At 35.7% G+C, this 17,619-nt stretch overlaps 1 protein-coding gene across 2 annotated transcripts; it reads right to left on the bottom strand.

The window, feature by feature from the left end:
* Positions 1–2,336: 2,336 nt before the first annotated feature.
* Positions 2,337–6,549, bottom strand: LOC131616839 (autophagy-related protein 3). Of its 2 annotated transcripts, none has more exons than XM_058888295.1 (10): positions 6,255–6,549; positions 5,989–6,059; positions 5,206–5,322; positions 4,946–5,112; positions 3,853–3,926; positions 3,684–3,735; positions 3,237–3,302; positions 3,007–3,134; positions 2,732–2,833; positions 2,337–2,601 (listed from the first exon to the last, which is right to left on the bottom strand). In XM_058888295.1, exons 1-9 carry the CDS (start codon positions 6,413–6,415, stop codon positions 2,737–2,739), a joined length of 933 nt encoding a protein of 310 aa, XP_058744278.1. In that variant the 5' UTR covers positions 6,416–6,549; the 3' UTR covers positions 2,337–2,601; positions 2,732–2,736. The 2 variants fall into 2 exon arrangements, with proteins under 2 accessions (XP_058744278.1, XP_058744277.1); XM_058888294.1 differs by having other exon boundaries at positions 2,337–2,604; positions 6,255–6,548.
* Positions 6,550–17,619: the final 11,070 nt, after the last annotated feature.

The following is a 17,619-nucleotide window of genomic DNA, read 5'->3' as shown; positions in this document are numbered from 1 at the left end:
TATGAAACTTGACTTTGTGAATTCTCGTGTTCCTATACTTGACTTTGGTGAATATTGTTGTGTTGATTGGTAACATGATTAATTGTTAAATATGTTGCGTTGAATAAGATGCTTGTGATGTTGTGTGTTTAAATGATGACATGACTTTGATGAATACATGAATGATGATGCCGTTTTGACTAGGCGTGGTCGTTGATTTTGTGATGTTGAGCATCATTCATTCATAGCATATTTGTAGAACGATAGTCCAGTGATGTTGTAGGACCTTTGGTTCAGTGTTGGCCTTAATTCCAGTGTGTGGATTTAGTGCGTTTTGTGTTGAGCGTCGGTTCCAAGCGGGAATCGATCCTATGGTGGGGATCTTTGGGAGTCATCGGTGACAAATTGGTACCACATGCATGAGTCCATCGTTGTTGCATTGCATTGTTGTGATGATGCATGATTTGATGTTATTGATTATTTCCGATGTGGTGTATCTAACTGATAATTATGCTTGAATCATATGGTGATGTTGTGAATAGGTGATAATGTGTAGCTGTGAGTAAGTATGCGTATATGATAGATATGTTGTATTGGTATATGTGTGGTTGGTTATTTATTTACAACTATATATGTTCCTTATGTCTTACATAATGATTATGAAATACTCACACTTTCTATTTGAATATTGCCTCCACGTGGGTAACGCCCGGGTAATGAGGAGTAGTCCGTTGAAGTTTGGAGGATAGCTTGATGGTGTCCTCTTACCGTTGTTTAGTTTGAAGGTAGTCTTACTCTGATACTCATAAAATAATCTTTGTGGAGATGATCTTTACTTGTCACTTCATCACGGATGAAAACGAAGGAAAAAATATTGCATAAAGACAAATAAAACATACAAAATTATAGTAACTAAATTGGTTCAATAGCGAAATTGGTCCAAATTTTTGATTTTGAACCAAATTTGCCCCTAATTTCATGATGTGGCAAAAAAAGAACAAATGGTATTTTTGAATTTTTCAAAACATCAAATTTTCTTATATTATAGATAATTAATTATATGTTTTAAGAAAATTCATAAAATAATCTTTGTGGAGATGATCTTTACTTGTCACTTTATTACTTGTCACATGGGGCACATGAAGGGTTGATACTGAGTTGGATTATGTGTATCATTTCTAAGAGAAATTAAAAGATGTAAATCGTTGGAGTATGGTGGTGGTGGTACTGGTACTGAATTGGATTTTGGTTTTTGGTTTTTGTTTATGAGAAAATTCAAAAACTGAATCACTAAAGCTATAAAGGTCGAGACAAGTTACCTCTTGTAATGTTGGATTTGAATATTGGATATAAGTAGATTTATAAATAGTTTTATTTCTTGTAAGCAATACAAGAAACTTAGTGTGTTTAATGGACAAGTTACCTCTTGTGTTTAGGGAGAACCACGGTTGCAACTGCGATCGGGAGATGGCTGAAATCATTTGATGCTAGAACTGACCCTTCAACCGGACTAAACCGGTGGTGATAAACAAAAAAAAAAAAAGTTAATCTAAATATTTGGAACATTTTGATCCCTTACAATTGTTTTGTGGCTTTTGGAGAATTTAAAAATATTCTTTTTTTAGTGTGTTTTGATAATGTAATTAGAAATTTTAAGAAATTCTAAATTCTGGATAATTCAAATAGTTCAATTAAAATTCATCTATTTTAAAAATAATTATTTGGTTATAGTAAAAAGATTTATTCTAAATAATTCAAATATTTCTTAATATTTTTATAAATTTTAAAACTTTTGGATCAAATTTAAAATATTAAAATTAGGAACTATTTTGCAATTTTTAAAATTTTAAAAGGACCAGTTGGTATAATTTAAAATTATTAAAGACTTATTTGCAAAATTTTAAAAAAATTAATAACAAACAATTATTAACATTATATAGAGTGAAAGAGTAATTTCAAATTCTTTGCTTTTTGGTGTCATTTGAAATTCCTTGAAATATTTAATAAATTTACATCATTTTAACAATTCTCCATTTTTTAATCCAAATATTAGATTTTGATCAAATCATTTAAAATTTTTAAAAAAAATATTACTTTTCCTCATTCTTTTCTTTTTGGTGTCATTTGAAATTTCTTAAAATATTTAATAAATTTATATCATTTTAACAATTCTCCATTTTTTTATCCAAGTGGGTCAAGTGGGTCAAGCCCCCTCCCAATCGCAGTTCCGGAGAACTGAACCGTAATCACTACTGGACCAACTAACGATTGATAAGTGGATTCTAAAACTTAAAACATACTAGGAATCCAATATATTTATATTGCAGGGAGCAACATAGGCAGTCTCACAAAGGCGGTATACGAAGCGAATAAATTTATATTGCAGGGAGCAACATAGTTTTAAGAATGTGGAATGTCAAATATGTACACATCTCAAAAGGAAATTTGTCCAAATTCTAGACAGCGACGACTCAAAAGACCAAACTTTACAATAACTCCAAACTTTACAATAACTGTGTTATGATCACAGATTAGATTATTCACAGTTTTAATGTAGCGCAGAAACAAAGAAAGATTTGGTAAGAGAGATTATGCTCGTGTTATACTTGAACATGCAGCTACCTTCTGTGTAAAGAAAAACAAGTATATATCATCAATAGAATCTTAACATCACAAGTTCAGTTCAGCTCATAGTGGTAACGAGAGGATGCATCTTGAATTCCCATTCTGGTACAAAAAGAATCCGAATTACCTTAGTCAATTGCTGGAGCTTCCAAGATCAAAGTCCATGGTGTAATCATACTCGATTGTTGGAATAACCGAAGCCATAAATTTCAAGAATAAAAACAGATACCTGCAGAAATAAGTTTATAGCAGTTATTAGGAACATACAATATAATATGGAAAAATGGATGGTGTTACCTGGACTCATCTTATAAGAGAAAATAGAAGTTTATATTAAATGGATCGCATGTATATCCGAAATGAAAGTAAAATATGATATTAGAAACAAAAGGGTTGGTTTACTTGTCAACTTCAGGCTCAACTCCGCGTGACATCAAAACATCAATGATTTTCTTCATCACTGCTCCATGACGACAAGGATGAATAGATGCATGTTTTCCAGGCAAGTGGGGGTGGTCCTCAATTGTTACCTGCAACATTTTGTTAGAAATTAGCTCTGTTCTGACATAAATTGTAGCAAATCTACAAGTGTTTCTGTGTGTGTTGTGTGTTGATGATGTGCCATATCTCACCGTTTTGCGTGCATGGTCTTGACTAACATCTTCAAGGACAAGTTCTGGTTGCAATAGCATTCTTGACTGCCACAAGACAAATAATGTAGTTTCAAATAATGAAAAGGTTTATGTTTCTCATAACCATTTAACCTAAATCGTAAAAGCATCGAGCCATAAAAAAAATTCACAATTTTTATGTTCAGACACTAATGTCACAACACTTTATTTTTGCAGTCCATGTGTTTTTCATAAATGGCAGAGTAACAGTGAAAATGATTTCATCCTTATTCATCCAAATAAGAAGAATAATACATATGTTACGGATACGATATTTTTACTTCTAGATACAGGTTATGTTAATTAGTTTAAACTCATAATTATAGTCGTAGTAGCTTTTCCATAATCATATAAGCGAGTCAAAAGTGGCTGAGTATGTTTTACAACAATCAAGTGAATAAAACAAACCTCATCATATCCGGTAAGCCACACACGAGGTGTTTGATAATACTTATCATACCTGCATAAAAAGCAAGATCCTTCTTTTAAATTCATTGCCAAAGAAATAACTGTTTCTGAAATGAAGTAGGTTTATGTTTAAAATATATATATATATATATACAGAAGTTCATCTTACGAGATGCTGATGTCATATGTGCGCGTACGCAGAATATTATCATCATCAGGTTCATGAGCTACTAGATATGTGGACTGAAGAGTGGCCGCCAATAAGCAAAAGGAAAAATAAATGACATGAATCACATTACTCAAATTAGTGTCAAACAAAAAGCAACAATCTAAAAGTATGATCTAAAAATCCTACATGAAGTGAAATGCTAATTAAATTAGGGCTCAAATTCAAATGAAATATCGACCATCATAGTTATAAGTGTGAATCTGTGATCAAGGATTATGGGCTTAAGTTCAAAATTACTAAGTTAGCAAACAATTATTATGGGTAGTTGACAGCACATGGCAACCATATTTGAAGAAATGATATCAGGTATTAGAAAGGTTTAGAGTTATTATAGCAGATTATACCTATAAAATTTTGCATTACTCAGAAATCATTTGATATGTGAAGGAGATACATCTTATAAATGTTTAACAATTCAATTTTGTTGTATCTCATTAATATATCAAATATATCAAATGATTGAGATTATGTCAAATTTAATAGACATGATCTATGTGACAATAGTTTTCAATCCAGAAGTAGAAGGTTATTCCGATAAAGTGATGCTCCTAAATTTGAAATGCATCTCAAATAACACTAATATGCAGTAGCTACTTCAATTCGCAAGGTTGATAATACTAAACTAGAGTTATTAGGTAACGGTTTTCCCTTGCGTGGTTGTAGCATTTTTTGAGATGCTGCTTCAATTCATCTAGCTTTTGAGCATTTAACATTTCATATTTTCTCTCTTTTTTACCTTCATTATCTTAATTGAAAATTTATTAATTAAAAATACCTTTTTGTGTCCTTTTATATTTATGCTTTATTTCAACCACTAATTTTACTAAACACATCAAATTCAATCAGCTATTTTATCCCCTATTCCACTTGTTTTGACCAAATGGAAACACATGTACATATAGAAGAATATACTTATCTCTATTCCTCATTTATATGATTAAATAAAATTGAAAGTTTTGCTTTGACAATTTATGTGGTACTATTAGGATTCAGCGATTGTGCTTTGTAATATGTATATGTAGTATGAACTTACCGGATCTGTCTCAATAATGTTGTCATATTCTGTAAACTCTGCCATATCAGGTATATCTTCATCGTCCTCACCTTCCTTGAAGGAAGAAATTGGCTTCATAGAACTCTTTTCACTGATTTCTAGAGTTTCCATGGAAGGTAAATTCTCATCTTCGTCGGATTTAGTTTCTGAAAAATCAAATTACAAGGGTGTAAAGATCAAAGTATTAAAGTTGCAGCACAATATATTATATGCATGTCTCCCGTTAATTGAATAAACACCTTTAGGTTTTCCATGAGTTGCTAGCCATCCATCATTCTCTTCATCATCAAGTAGAACTTCCCCTCCGGCAGCTTCATATTCTTCTTCAATAGATGCAGCTCTCCGCAGACAAGGGACTGTTTGTACAAAACAATTTCGAAAATCGGCCATTAAATAGGAAAGGTCTCAAAACACGATGGCACGAATACAAATCAGGGAAATTACACATACCTAACCTCCCTTGAGGTATTTACAAAACACTTAAGCCCTCCCTATTTGGTAAAAACCATTTAACATCATCTCAATTACAAACACACTTTTACAACAGTTATGGTTCAGTTTGTATGGAAGGACTGTAGTTAAATCCCCCACAAAGCACTGTTTAAGGAAGGGCGAAGTGCTTTTAGTTTTGATCTAAGCAACCAACCAAACCATTGTGCATCAAAAAGGACATAAACTTGTGGAGGAGATACTCCGTGAAATCACTGGAATGCCAAAGTCTCTAACTAGGGTGGTTTCAAGTTCCAACAGAAAGAAAAAAAACCAATTTTTTCCCAATTATTATGTAACAAAAGTAAAGAGGTGTGTCATTTCCTCATTTAAACTATGAAGCATGGACCCAGATGCGGACTCGAGACACGATAACAAGTGTGATATCCGACACGCCTATTTTCATAATTTCAGAGGATTCGGTGCTACATAGCATTTATGCATACCTCTAGAAGGTGAATGCAAATTCCTAGTACAATTATCAGAAAGAACACTCAATATGTAAAAAAGCATTCTCAAATCCATAATCTTACCATTTCTAGTAATCAAAAATTGTTTCTCAGATGGTAAATATGGCTTCCTCTTGCTTGGCTCACCCGATTCCCTATCAAAAAAAGTGGAAAACATTACCACATGAATCAAAAACAGTTTCAGTAATACAATTTCTATATTTGCTAAGATATATGATGAATATACCAAATACCCAATTAGAATTTTTAAATTAAAAAAATAAAAAATAAAACAATCAGAAGAAAGGAACGATGAACCCTAATTGAGAAAAGGGGGAAATGGAAATTACCATGACCAAGTGGGGCATTTAGCAACGAGATTATCACCGGCGACGATGAATTCGGAGACGCTAAGAACTCCTTTTTCTTTGAAAGCGGAAACGGTTCTTGGGCCTGTGATTCTCTCTACAGTGCCTTTGAAAGCTTCGTGAAGCTTTTGAGAAAGAACCATTTTTTCTTTCTAACTGAAATTTTTTGATGAATATGAATGGAATGAAAGGAAAAAGAAGTTGTGTGAATTTTGAAGCATTCGATTAGGTCAGGATATATAGAGATCAAGGCTAGACAATTAGTTTTGGACGTTGATATCGGGCTCGATATTTAAAAACAAGAAACTCATTTTTAAGGTTCAATTTCTAGCAACTTATTATTATTATTCTATTTTAAAATCACAAAATGAATAATATTCAAAATTTTATATTGTATGTCTTTATATTTTTATTATATTGTTTGGAAGTATACAATGTCATCATCAAATTATAAAAATCATAATAATATAACAACATTAAGGATGACAATAGATAGGATTTGGACAAAATATTATAGTACCCGTTCTCATACCTATAGTTTGAAAAGTTTATGAAGATTTCTAAACGATTATGAGGCAATTTGGAAAGACATATTGGAGTATAGATCTGGTAATCTATAACAATGTGTCTGGTTTAGTGCAATGAGTGGGCGTAGATCCAAAAGTTCTATATGGTAGAGGGATCTCTACAGTATTTGAGGAAGAGAGATTGCAAAGGGGTTTTTGAAATTTGTTTCATTCAAGCTTCGTTCAGGTGATACTATCTCATTTTGGTTGGTGTAACGCCCGGAAAAATAAGTATATGCTTAATTTGGACGTTTGTGACGTTTATTGGAATTTTACCGTTTTTGGAGTCGTTTCAGTCAGTATTAGTTCGGGATGACGGACTAATATTTAATTGAAGGTTTTCATATTTTTGGTACTAGAAATATTATTAAGGTAATATTCGGCGTTTTTGGGTTTTTCTGAGCAATTGAGTTTATACCGTAAAGTAGATATGTTGAAGTTGGTGTTGAAGTTGGTATTTGTGAGTTTGTTTGAAGTCCCACATTGCTTAGGTTCCCGAATGTGGGCGTTTGGCCCATGCCCACGCTAGGCGTGAGGGTGGGTGTTGAAGTTGGTATTTGTGAGTTTGTTTGAAGTCCCACATTGCTTAGGTTCCCGGACTGTTGGGTGTATAAATATGTGAGGACAACCTCACCTCTTGAGCTAGCTTTTGAGGTTGAGATCCAAGCATATTTAACATGGTATCAGAGCCGGGTTAAGGACTGCAATGTGGGCGTTTGGCCCATGCCCACGCTAGGCGTGGGGGTGGGTGTTGAAGTTGGTATTTGTGAGTTTGTTTGAAGTCCCACATTGCTTAGGTTCCCGAATGTGGGCGTTTGGCCCATGCCCACGCTAGGCGTGAGGGTGGGTGTTGAAGTTGGTATTTGTGAGTTTGTTTGAAGTCCCACATTGCTTAGGTTCCCGGACTGTTGGGTGTATAAATATGTGAGGACAACCTCACCTCTTGAGCTAGCTTTTGAGGTTGAGATCCAAGCATATTTAACATGGTATCAGAGCCGGGTTAAGGACTGCAATGTGGGCGTTTGGCCCATGCCCACGCTAGGCGTGGGGGTGGGTGTTGAAGTTGGTATTTGTGAGTTTGTTTGAAGTCCCACATTGCTTAGGTTCCCGAATGTGGGCGTTTGGCCCATGCCCACGCTAGGCGTGAGGGTGGGTGTTGAAGTTGGTATTTGTGAGTTTGTTTGAAGTCCCACATTGCTTAGGTTCCCGGACTGTTGGGTGTATAAATATGTGAGGACAACCTCACCTCTTGAGCTAGCTTTTGAGGTTGAGATCCAAGCATATTTAACAAGATATTTTGTTGAGATATTTTGGAGCAGTAGTGGGGGGAGATAGAAAAGAGATAAGTAAAGAAAAGAAAAAAGAAAAACAGAAAGGAAAGAAAGAAGAGAGAAAGAAAGGAAGAGAGAAGAAGAAGAGGAAAGGGGATTTTTGTGAAGATCAAAACAAACCTTGATCTAAGAACAAATCCAAGGTAAGGGGGTGAATCTAATTTATCTTGGATGTATGATTCCTATAGTTTTGTTCTTGTTCTTGTTCATTTTCTATGCATGACCAACAATGGTGGATTGTGAGGTTTTCATGATATAGCAAGATTCAAACATATTTTGGTTGGTATTTTGTATAGAATCATATCCTTGTTGTGTTATGATGATTGATCATACTTTCTTTTCCATTTCCATGGCTTGATTGAGTTTGAAGAAAATGTTAGGTTTTGAGAAATATTGATGAATCAACCATGAAAAGTTTGATGTTAGGTTGTTTCTATAGTATGTATGTGTTGTATTGGTGTTATAATGATGTTTTAGAGTGGTTTTGGTGGGTATAAGGGGCTTGAAACAGTTCTGTTCGTGATGGAATTTTTCTGGTTTTTCTCAGGTCCGCTAAGCGGCCTTAGGTCCGCTAAGCGGCCTCAGGTCCGCTGAGCGGAGTTTTCGTTGGTCCATTTTTGGAATTTCCGCTTAGCGGCCCGCTGAGCGGCCAACAGCATTTTCTGTTTTTCCAAAACTTTGAAACTTCGTATCTCTTAGACCGTAACTCCGATTTTGTCGATGTTCGAAGCGTTGGAAAGCTAACGCAATGAACTATACTATGATCTAATAAAATTATTAATAGGATGTAGTATCTTATTATTTTTATTAGGATTTAGTGATAGAACTATGTAGGGTTAACTTATGAAGTATGTTTATATTTTCCAAACTTTGAAAAGTCGTATCTTTTAACTCGGGTGTTCGTTTTATGTGTCGTTTGAAACGTTGGGAAGCTATTTCCATGCTCTATATGATGATGTAGGGTGTAGTAGTGGTTGGTTGATTTTCATAAATGGTTTTGTGAACTAGTGCATGATAAATCATGATGATGTGTTGTGTGAACGTTATCATATTGATACGAGGTATGTGATTAATTGTTGATAACATGAGATCATGTTCGTATAGGTTATGTATTAATGAATGTTCATTCTTGATATGTGACGATGTTTGGTTGTTTGTTGTTAACATGATGTGTGGCCTTATGGCAAGTAATTGTTGTTATGAGAATGATGTATTATCATTGTTGAATTGTTGTTATTACAACTTGTTGATGATGTATTGATGAAGTTGTGGGCCGATGGCCAATATTAATTTGATGTGATGCAATTATACGTTCATCTATGCCGATGTGGCCAGTATGTTTTGACGGTGAATGTGTGTTGTGTGCTTAATAATGCCTGTGTGGTAATTATGGTGTGATATAATTGATAACAATGTTATTAATTGGTGATGTATCCTTTTGGATAGAATATGAACGGTGTAACGTGAGTATGTGACCGTGTTATATTGTTGATGATGTTGTTGTCATGTAATAGAGTCATGTATTTGCATAGCATAACATTTCAATACGTTAATGGCGGAATGCTATTAACAGGTGGCCTGAATTGGCAATTATTACCAGTGGGAGCTTAATGCTCGGTAAAAATGTGTATTTGCCCGAGTGGCAAGAGGTCATCAGTGGGGGCGAAATGCTCGATGACGGTTAGTCGTAGCTTACTGCTCGACAAAGGTGTATTTTCCTGAGGGAAAGAAGTCCCAGCATAATGCTCGGCAAAGGTGTATTTTTCATAATGACAAGGAGGAGTTTACTCCGGAATTGGTACCACATGCATATGCATAGTCGAGTCTCATTCATCATTTTCTGTCTTTATAATTTATGTTATCATTCATGTGTCGTATTACTTATATATTGATTGTGGATGACTTAGTGGATTACGTTGTTGTATGAATCTTGATGATACTTGTTGGCATTACTATATTTATCATGCTTCTTCATTATAAATTATATTCTCACCCTTCTGCTGATTTGATGCTTGAGTGGCATCCTGCAGATTAGCCGCTTTGGGAGTCTTTTGGAAGAAGTAGTTCTCCAGTTGGTCTTGTCAGTTGCTCTGATACGTAACACCGGGGAGTCGGGAGTCTGTTGTTATTTATTTGTATATGACTCTTTGAACATGTATATGTGATAATGTGCTGATGTGTATTGTAAACACTTTATTTTGGAAAACTCCTTTTTGAGAGTGAGAGCTATACGTACATTTTTATGTTCATATCTTCCGTGTGTTATGTATCGTTTTATAGGCAGGTGTTGTATGCTTTTGGCATCGTTGATGGCCGTTTGTTTTCTAGGTGTTTCTTGGTTACTTGGTGTAACATCCTAATTGTGTTGTATGAAATTTTAATACTCTGATATTTTCTTGCCTAAATGCTTGAGTAGAATTGGGCTGTTACATTTGGCAAGATGGATAGGGTCAAATTCTGTGGTTTTTTAATTCCCAAATATGTATCAGTTTCAGGGTAATAATTCTAGTAGTGTAGCCAACATGGAAGGGTGGATGGGGATGTGTGGCAGTGGAGTATTGGCTCCAACAACTAGGAAATGGAATATAATTGGGTAATTTTTGCAGAAAAGGCAGGGTCCTTAATGCAGATGTTGGCTAGAGTGTGTAACGCCCCGAATTTAATTAATTATTTAATTAAATTGATCGAGGATTTATTCATTGGAATTAGTTGAAGTCGAGGTTTATCGGTATTATTGTAAAGGCTTAATTTGGATTAATATGTTGATTTGAGCAGTTAAGTTATGGTCAGATTAATAAGTCGGATTAGTCAGAGATGTACAATTGCGAGTTAGTATTGTTAAAGTTATGAATCAATGGTAAATGTGGAATATTATTGGAAATAATATTCGGTTATGTTGTGTGGTTATTTATTTATGTGTGTTATTCGAATTAATTGAGTAATTAAAGAGATATTATGAATTGGGCCTATATAGAATATGAGGTTGGATTGTGGGTTAAGCCCAGTTAAGAAAATAAGGATAGTAAGAAAGTTAGGGTTTTAGAGACATAACTCTCATTTGGTGAAAGAAGAGAAAGAAGAGAAAGAAGGGAAGGAAGAGGGAAAGCTATGGCATGAAGAGAGGGATGACTCCATTAAAGATGGGGCTTTTGCTAAGGTAAGGGTGAGGTTCTTACTCTCTAAGGGTTGGCATGATGATGGATATGGTAGAGATAAGGTTTCATAATTGAAATCCATGATTGTGTTGCAATGTTGATGAATGTGGAATTGATAATGTTGTGTATGTTAGAACAAGATTTGTTCTGATCAATATTCTTAGTTTTGATGATAACAAGGATATGAATTTTGTGTGAGATAATGTGGTACTCTAATACACTGCAATTTCCCTTTTCAGGAAATATATAAAGAGTATGCACAAATCAGCGCTCAGAAGCTTTGACTCAGAAGGTTCAGCATGCAACATCAGAACATGGTCTGGCAAAACATCAGAAGATGGTCAAGCAGAATCGGAACATGGGTCTATGGAAGCATTAGAAGAACTTGATATCAGAAGCAGAAGCACTGAAGTTCTCATGGTATCACGCTCAGAAGCACTTCAAGGTCAGAAGACAAGAAGATGCTTTGCACCAAGCTGTTTGACTCTGATGATATTCAAACGTCGTATACACAAACATCAGATCAGAAGCAAGTACAAGATGGCAGGCTACGCTGACTGACAAAAGGAACGTTAGAAGCTATTAAAGGCAACGTCAGTAGACACAGCGTAAACAAGGCTCGAGGTAGTTGACAAAAGAGTGAAACATTAAATGCAATGCTGTACGGAATACGCAAAGCATTAAATGCTCCCAACGGTCATCTTCTCAAGTTCCTATAAATATGAAGTTCTGATGAGAAGCAAGGCAACCGAATCTGCTGATAATTAACTTGCTGAAACGCTGTTCAAATCAAAGCTCTCAAACTTCATCTTCATCAAAGCTCACTACATTGCTGTTGTAATATATTAGTGAGATTAAGCTTAAACTTTAAGAGAAATATCACTGTTGTGATTATAGCTTTTCAGAAGCATTGTAATACACTTAGAATTTGATTACATTAATTTGTAAGTAACTAGAGTGATCAAGTGTGATCAGGATACTCTAGGAAGTCTTAGCTTGTGTCTAAGCAGTTGTAACTAGAGTGATCACGTGGTGGTCAGGATACTCTAGAAAGTCTTAGCTTGTGTCTAAGCAATTGTTCCTAGAGTGATCAGGTTGTGATCAGGATACTCTAGAAGACTTAGTCGCGGGCTAAGTGGAAAACCATTGTAATCTGTTGAGATTAGTGGATTAAATCCTCAGGTGAGGTAAATCACTCCAAGGGGGTGGACTGGAGTAGTTTAGTTAACAACGAACCAGGATAAAAATAACTGTGCAATTTGTTTTTATCGTTCAAGTTTTTAAACTACACTTATTCAAACCCCCCCTTTCTAAGTGTTTTTCTATCCTTCAATTGGCATCAGAGCGCCGGTTCTAAGGTGCAAGCACTTAACTGTGTTTAGAAAAGATTCGGGAAGAGAAAAATGCTTCAGTAAAAGATGGCTGGTGAAATTCCAACAGACCCACCAGCATGTACATCTGGCTCTGCTGAGCAAAACAATGGTTATACTAGACCACCAGTATTTGATGGTGAAAACTTTGCATACTTGAAAGATAAACTGGAAAGTTACTTTCTTGGTCTAGATGGTGAACTATGGGATCTTCTGATGGATGGTTACAAACATCCAGTGAAAGCTAGTGGCGTAAGGCTTACAAGGCAAGAAATGAATGATGATCAGAAGAAGCTTTTCAAGAATCATCATAAATGTAGAACTGTTTTGCTGAATGCTATCTCTCATGCTGAGTATGAGAAGATATCTAACAGGGAAACGGCCTATGATATATATATGAGTCATTGAAAATGACCCATGAGGGAAATGCTCAAGTCAAGGAGACTAAAGCTCTTGCTCTAATCCAGAGATATGAAGCCTTCAAGATGGAGGATGATGAAAACATTGAGAAGATTGTTAGAACAAGATTTGTTCTGATCAATTATCTTAGTTTTGATGATAACAATAATATGAATTTTGCTTAAGATAATATGGTACTCTAATCCAATGCAATTTCCTTTTCAGGAAATATATAAAGAGTATGCATAATTCAGCGCTCAGAAGCTTTGTCTCAAGGGTTCAGCATGCGACATCAGAACATGGTCTGGCAAGACATCAGAAGATGGTCGAAGCAGAATCAGAACATGGGTCTATGGAAGCATCAGAAGAACATGAGATCAGAAGCACTGAAGTTCTGATGGTATCACGCACAGAAGCACTTCAAGGTCAGAAGATCAGAAGATGCTTTGCACCAAGCTGTTTGACTCTGATGATATTCAAACGTTGTATTCACAAACATCAGATCAGAAGGAAGTACAAGTGGCAAGCTACGCTGACTGACAAAAGGAACGTTAAAAGCTATTAAAGGCAACGTCAGTAGACACAGCGTGAACAAGGCTCGAGGTAGTTGACAAAAGCTTATAACATTAAATGCGATGCTGTACGGAACACGCAAAGCATTAAATGCACTCAACGGTCATCTTCTCCAACGCCTATAAATATGAAGTTCTGATGAGAAGCAAGGAAAACGATTCTGAACAAAAACAACTCATATTAACTTGCTGAAACTCTGTTCTACTCAAAGCTCAGAATCTTCATCTTCATCAAAGCTCACTACATTGCTGTTGTAATATATTAGTGAGATTAAGCTTAAACGTTAAGAGAAATATCACAGTTTGTGATTATAGCTTTTAAGAAGCAATTGTAATACTCTTAGAATTGATTACATTAAGTTGTAAGGAACTAGAGTGATCGTGTGGATCAGAATACTCTAGGAAGTCTTAGAGGTTATCTAAGCAGGTTGTAACTAGAGTGATCGTGTGGATCAGAATACTCTAGAAAGTCTTAGAGGGTATCTAAGCAGTTGTTCCTGGAGTGATCAGTGTGTGATCAGAAGACTCTGGAAGACTTAGTTGCTGACTAAGTGGAGAACCATTGTAATCCGTGCGATTAGTGGATTAAATCCTCAGTTGAGGTAAATCATCTCTGCGGGGGTGGACTGGAGTAGTTTAGTTAACAACGAACCAGGATAAAAATAACTGTGCAATTTATTTTTTATCTGTCAAGTTTTAAAGCTACACTTATTCAAACCCCCCCTTTCTAAGTGTTTTTCTATCCTTCAATTGGTATCAGAGCGCCGGTTCTAAGGTGCAAGCACTTAACCGTGTTTAGAAAAGATTCAGGAAGAGAAAAACGCTTCAGTAAAAGATGGCTGATGAAACTGCAAAGTCTACATCTACATCTGGCTCTGCTGAGCAACACAACGGTAACAATGGTTATACTAGACCACCAGTATTTGATGGTGAAAACTTTGAATACTGGAAAGATAAACTGGAAAGTTACTTTCTTGGTCTAGATGGTGATATATGGGATCTTCTGATGGATGGTTACAAACATCCAGTAAATGCCAGTGGCGTAAAGCTGACAAGGCAAGAAATGAGTGATGATCAGAAGAAGCTTTTCAGGAATCATCATAAATGCAGAACTGTTTTGCTGAATGCTATCTCTCATTCTGAGTATGAGAAGATATCTAACAGGGAAACGGCCTATGACATATATGAGTCCTTGAAAATGACTCATGAAGGAAATGCTCAAGTCAAGGAGACTAAAGCTCTCGCTTTAATCCAGAAGTATGAAGCCTTCAAAATGGAGGATGATGAAGACATTGAAAAGATGTTTTCAAGATTTCAAACTCTTACTGCTGGATTGAGAGTTCTTGACAAGGGATACACCAAGGCTGATCACGTAAAGAAGATCATCAGAAGCTTACCCAGAAGATGGGGTCCTATGGTGACTGCATTTAAGATTGCGAAGAATCTAAATGAAGTCTCTTTGGAAGAGCTGATCAGTGCCCTGAGGAGTCATGAAATTGAACTGGATGCAAACGAGCCTCAAAAGAAAGGTAAGTCTATTGCATTAAAATCCAATATCATGAAATGCACTAACGCTTTTCAGGCTAGAGAAGAAGATCCTGAAGAATCAGAATCTGAAGAAGAAGATGAACTGTCCTTAATCTCCAGAAGGCTAAATCAACTCTGGAAGAACAAGCAAAGGAAGTTCAGAGGCGTCAGAAGTTCAAAGAAATTTGAACGTGGAGAATCTTCTGATGACAGAAGATTTGACAAGAAGAAGGTCATGTGCTATGAATGCAATGAGCCTGGACACTTCAAGAATGAATGTCCAAAACTTCAGAAGGAAAATCCCAAGAAGAAGTTTCATAAGAAGAAAGGTCTTATGGCAACCTGGGATGAGTCAGAAGATGATTCAGACTCTGAAGATGAGCAGGCTAACTGTGCGCTGATGGCGACAGAAGATGACGGATCAGAATCTACATCAGAATCAGATTCTGAAGAGGTATTCTCTGAACTTACTAGAGATGAGTTAGTTTCCGGTCTAACAGAACTTCTGGAATTCAAGTCTCAGATTAGTCTCAAATACAAAAAGCTGAAAAAGCTATTTGAATTTGAAACAAAGAAGCTTGAGTTGGAGAATTCTGAATTAAAAGAAAAACTTTTAAAATTATCCAATAACGTTGGATCTCCTTCTGATTCAGAAAAATCCACTCCTAGTCTAAACCATATTCTGAAAGAATATGATTTAAGTTTCAGGAAGTTCTTATCTAGAAGTATTGGCAGAAGTCAGCTAGCTTCTATGATATATGCTGTGTCTGGAAACAAAAGAGTCGGCATTGGTTTTGAGGATGAAACCTCATACAAACTTGAACCTGTTGATGAAATGAAATTCACATACAAGCCATTGTATGATCAGTTCAAGTATGGCCACTCCCATGATATTAGGCACACTTCACATGCTCAAAGTTTTCACATAACACACACCAAAAAGCATGTGACACAACCTAGGAAATATCATGAAACTCACATTAAAAATTATCATGCTGTTCCTCCTATTGCTTACAATGTTAAACCCAAGTTCAATCAGAACTTGAGAAAATCTAACAAGAAAGGACCCAAGAAGATATGGGTACCAAAGAAAAAGACTATTTCTTTTGCAGATTCTCTTGGCGACAAAGAAGATAAAAGTCAACATGTCATGTCACCTGGACTCAAGTTGGTCTCAACACTTGAAGGGAAGAAGGACTGTCTTCCAAGTTCTGGTACTTAAATCTGTTGAAGAAACTATGTTCGTAGGAGATCAGAAAAGAAAGTTTATTAGTCTTGGAACCATCTGTTTTGTTTGTTTCTAAAGCAATGATGTTTCGTTCTTGATTATTCTGAATGCTCTAAATGCTACAGAATATACAATATTGAAACATTGATTGTGGACGAATCAATAAATATCTGGTTTGATGATAAACTTGTTTCTGATGAAACAAAGCAGCTTAAGAATTTCTGCAGATACAGTTTTGTCTTATCAGAAGCTGCAGAACAAAGAAGTGAATCTCCAGAAGCTGTGTATATCAGAAGTAATGGATCAGAAGATCATTCAGATTTATATCAGCACACTTCAGAAGGAGTGTTTCCAGAAGAGAAACTTGATCAATTCAGAAGCAGTGATCGGAATCAGAAGGCGTAAAGCCTATTGAATATTTCACACCTGTCATCCATTATCTAATGATGAACACGTGTCTCTACGGTCAGTACGAAGCGTGCAGTTGAAAAGACGCCGACCTAGGTAACTGTTTTAAATCATTTCTTTTACCACGATCTCTCTCCTCACGTCACTCGTCATTTAATGAAAATGATTTCTTTTGATTCTGAAACTATTCATTTTGTTTATTTATTCTTTTTCATTCTCTATTTTATATTCGTCTCCTTATATTCTTTTCAAATCATATCATACATCTTTTTCGCTCCCTTGTCTCTCTTTCTTCTTGCATTCTCTCGTTTGAAAAGTTCTTAGCCGTTTTCTAAAACCCTAATCAAAAACCCAGTTCTCTTCTCTTGTTCGTTTTTGTTCATTCTGCATCCATGGCTGCCTTCTCATCCCAAAATGTCGATACATTTGTTCCTCACCATCTCCAAGAAGAAACTTTGCAACTTACTCCTGTTGTTGCATGCTCTATTCCTAAGGACAAATTAGAAGTTCTATGTGAACTTATTGTTGATTTTGACAACCTTGAAGAACATGGATTTCATCTTAAAGAAGACATCATCTTTCAAGGATGGGCCTCGTTGTTTGCTGAGTTCGTTGGTCCAGTTTATCCGGATCTTGTCAAGGAGTTCTGGGCACATGCTGTGGTTGCTCCAAAATCAATACTTTCTTTCGTCCATGGAAAGTTTGTTGTTATTACTGAAAACATCCTAAGAGTGATGTTTGATCTGAAAAACCCTGAAGGGGCTTTTGAGATTGATCAAAGGGCAGTTTGG

The sequence above is a fragment of the Vicia villosa genome, linkage group LG7 (genome assembly GCF_029867415.1).
Source record: "Vicia villosa cultivar HV-30 ecotype Madison, WI linkage group LG7, Vvil1.0, whole genome shotgun sequence".
NCBI lineage: Eukaryota > Viridiplantae > Streptophyta > Magnoliopsida > Fabales > Fabaceae > Vicia > Vicia villosa.
The sequence above is the reverse complement of the archived record's forward strand: the minus strand, read 5'-3'. Positions and strand labels throughout refer to the sequence as shown.

Excerpts from the sequence above, each read along its gene's own strand:
- LOC131616839 (XM_058888295.1), bottom strand. The coding sequence starts at position 6,415 with ATGGTTCTTTCTCAAAAGCTTCACGAAGCTTTCAAAGGCACTGTAGAG. Across the intron at positions 3,927-4,945 it reads ACATTATTGAGACAGATCCG|TCCACATATCTAGTAGCTCA; the intron begins GTAAGTTCATAC and ends GCCACTCTTCAG. Across the intron at positions 3,736-3,852 it reads ACATATGACATCAGCATCTC|GTATGATAAGTATTATCAAA; the intron begins GTAAGATGAACT and ends CTTTTTATGCAG.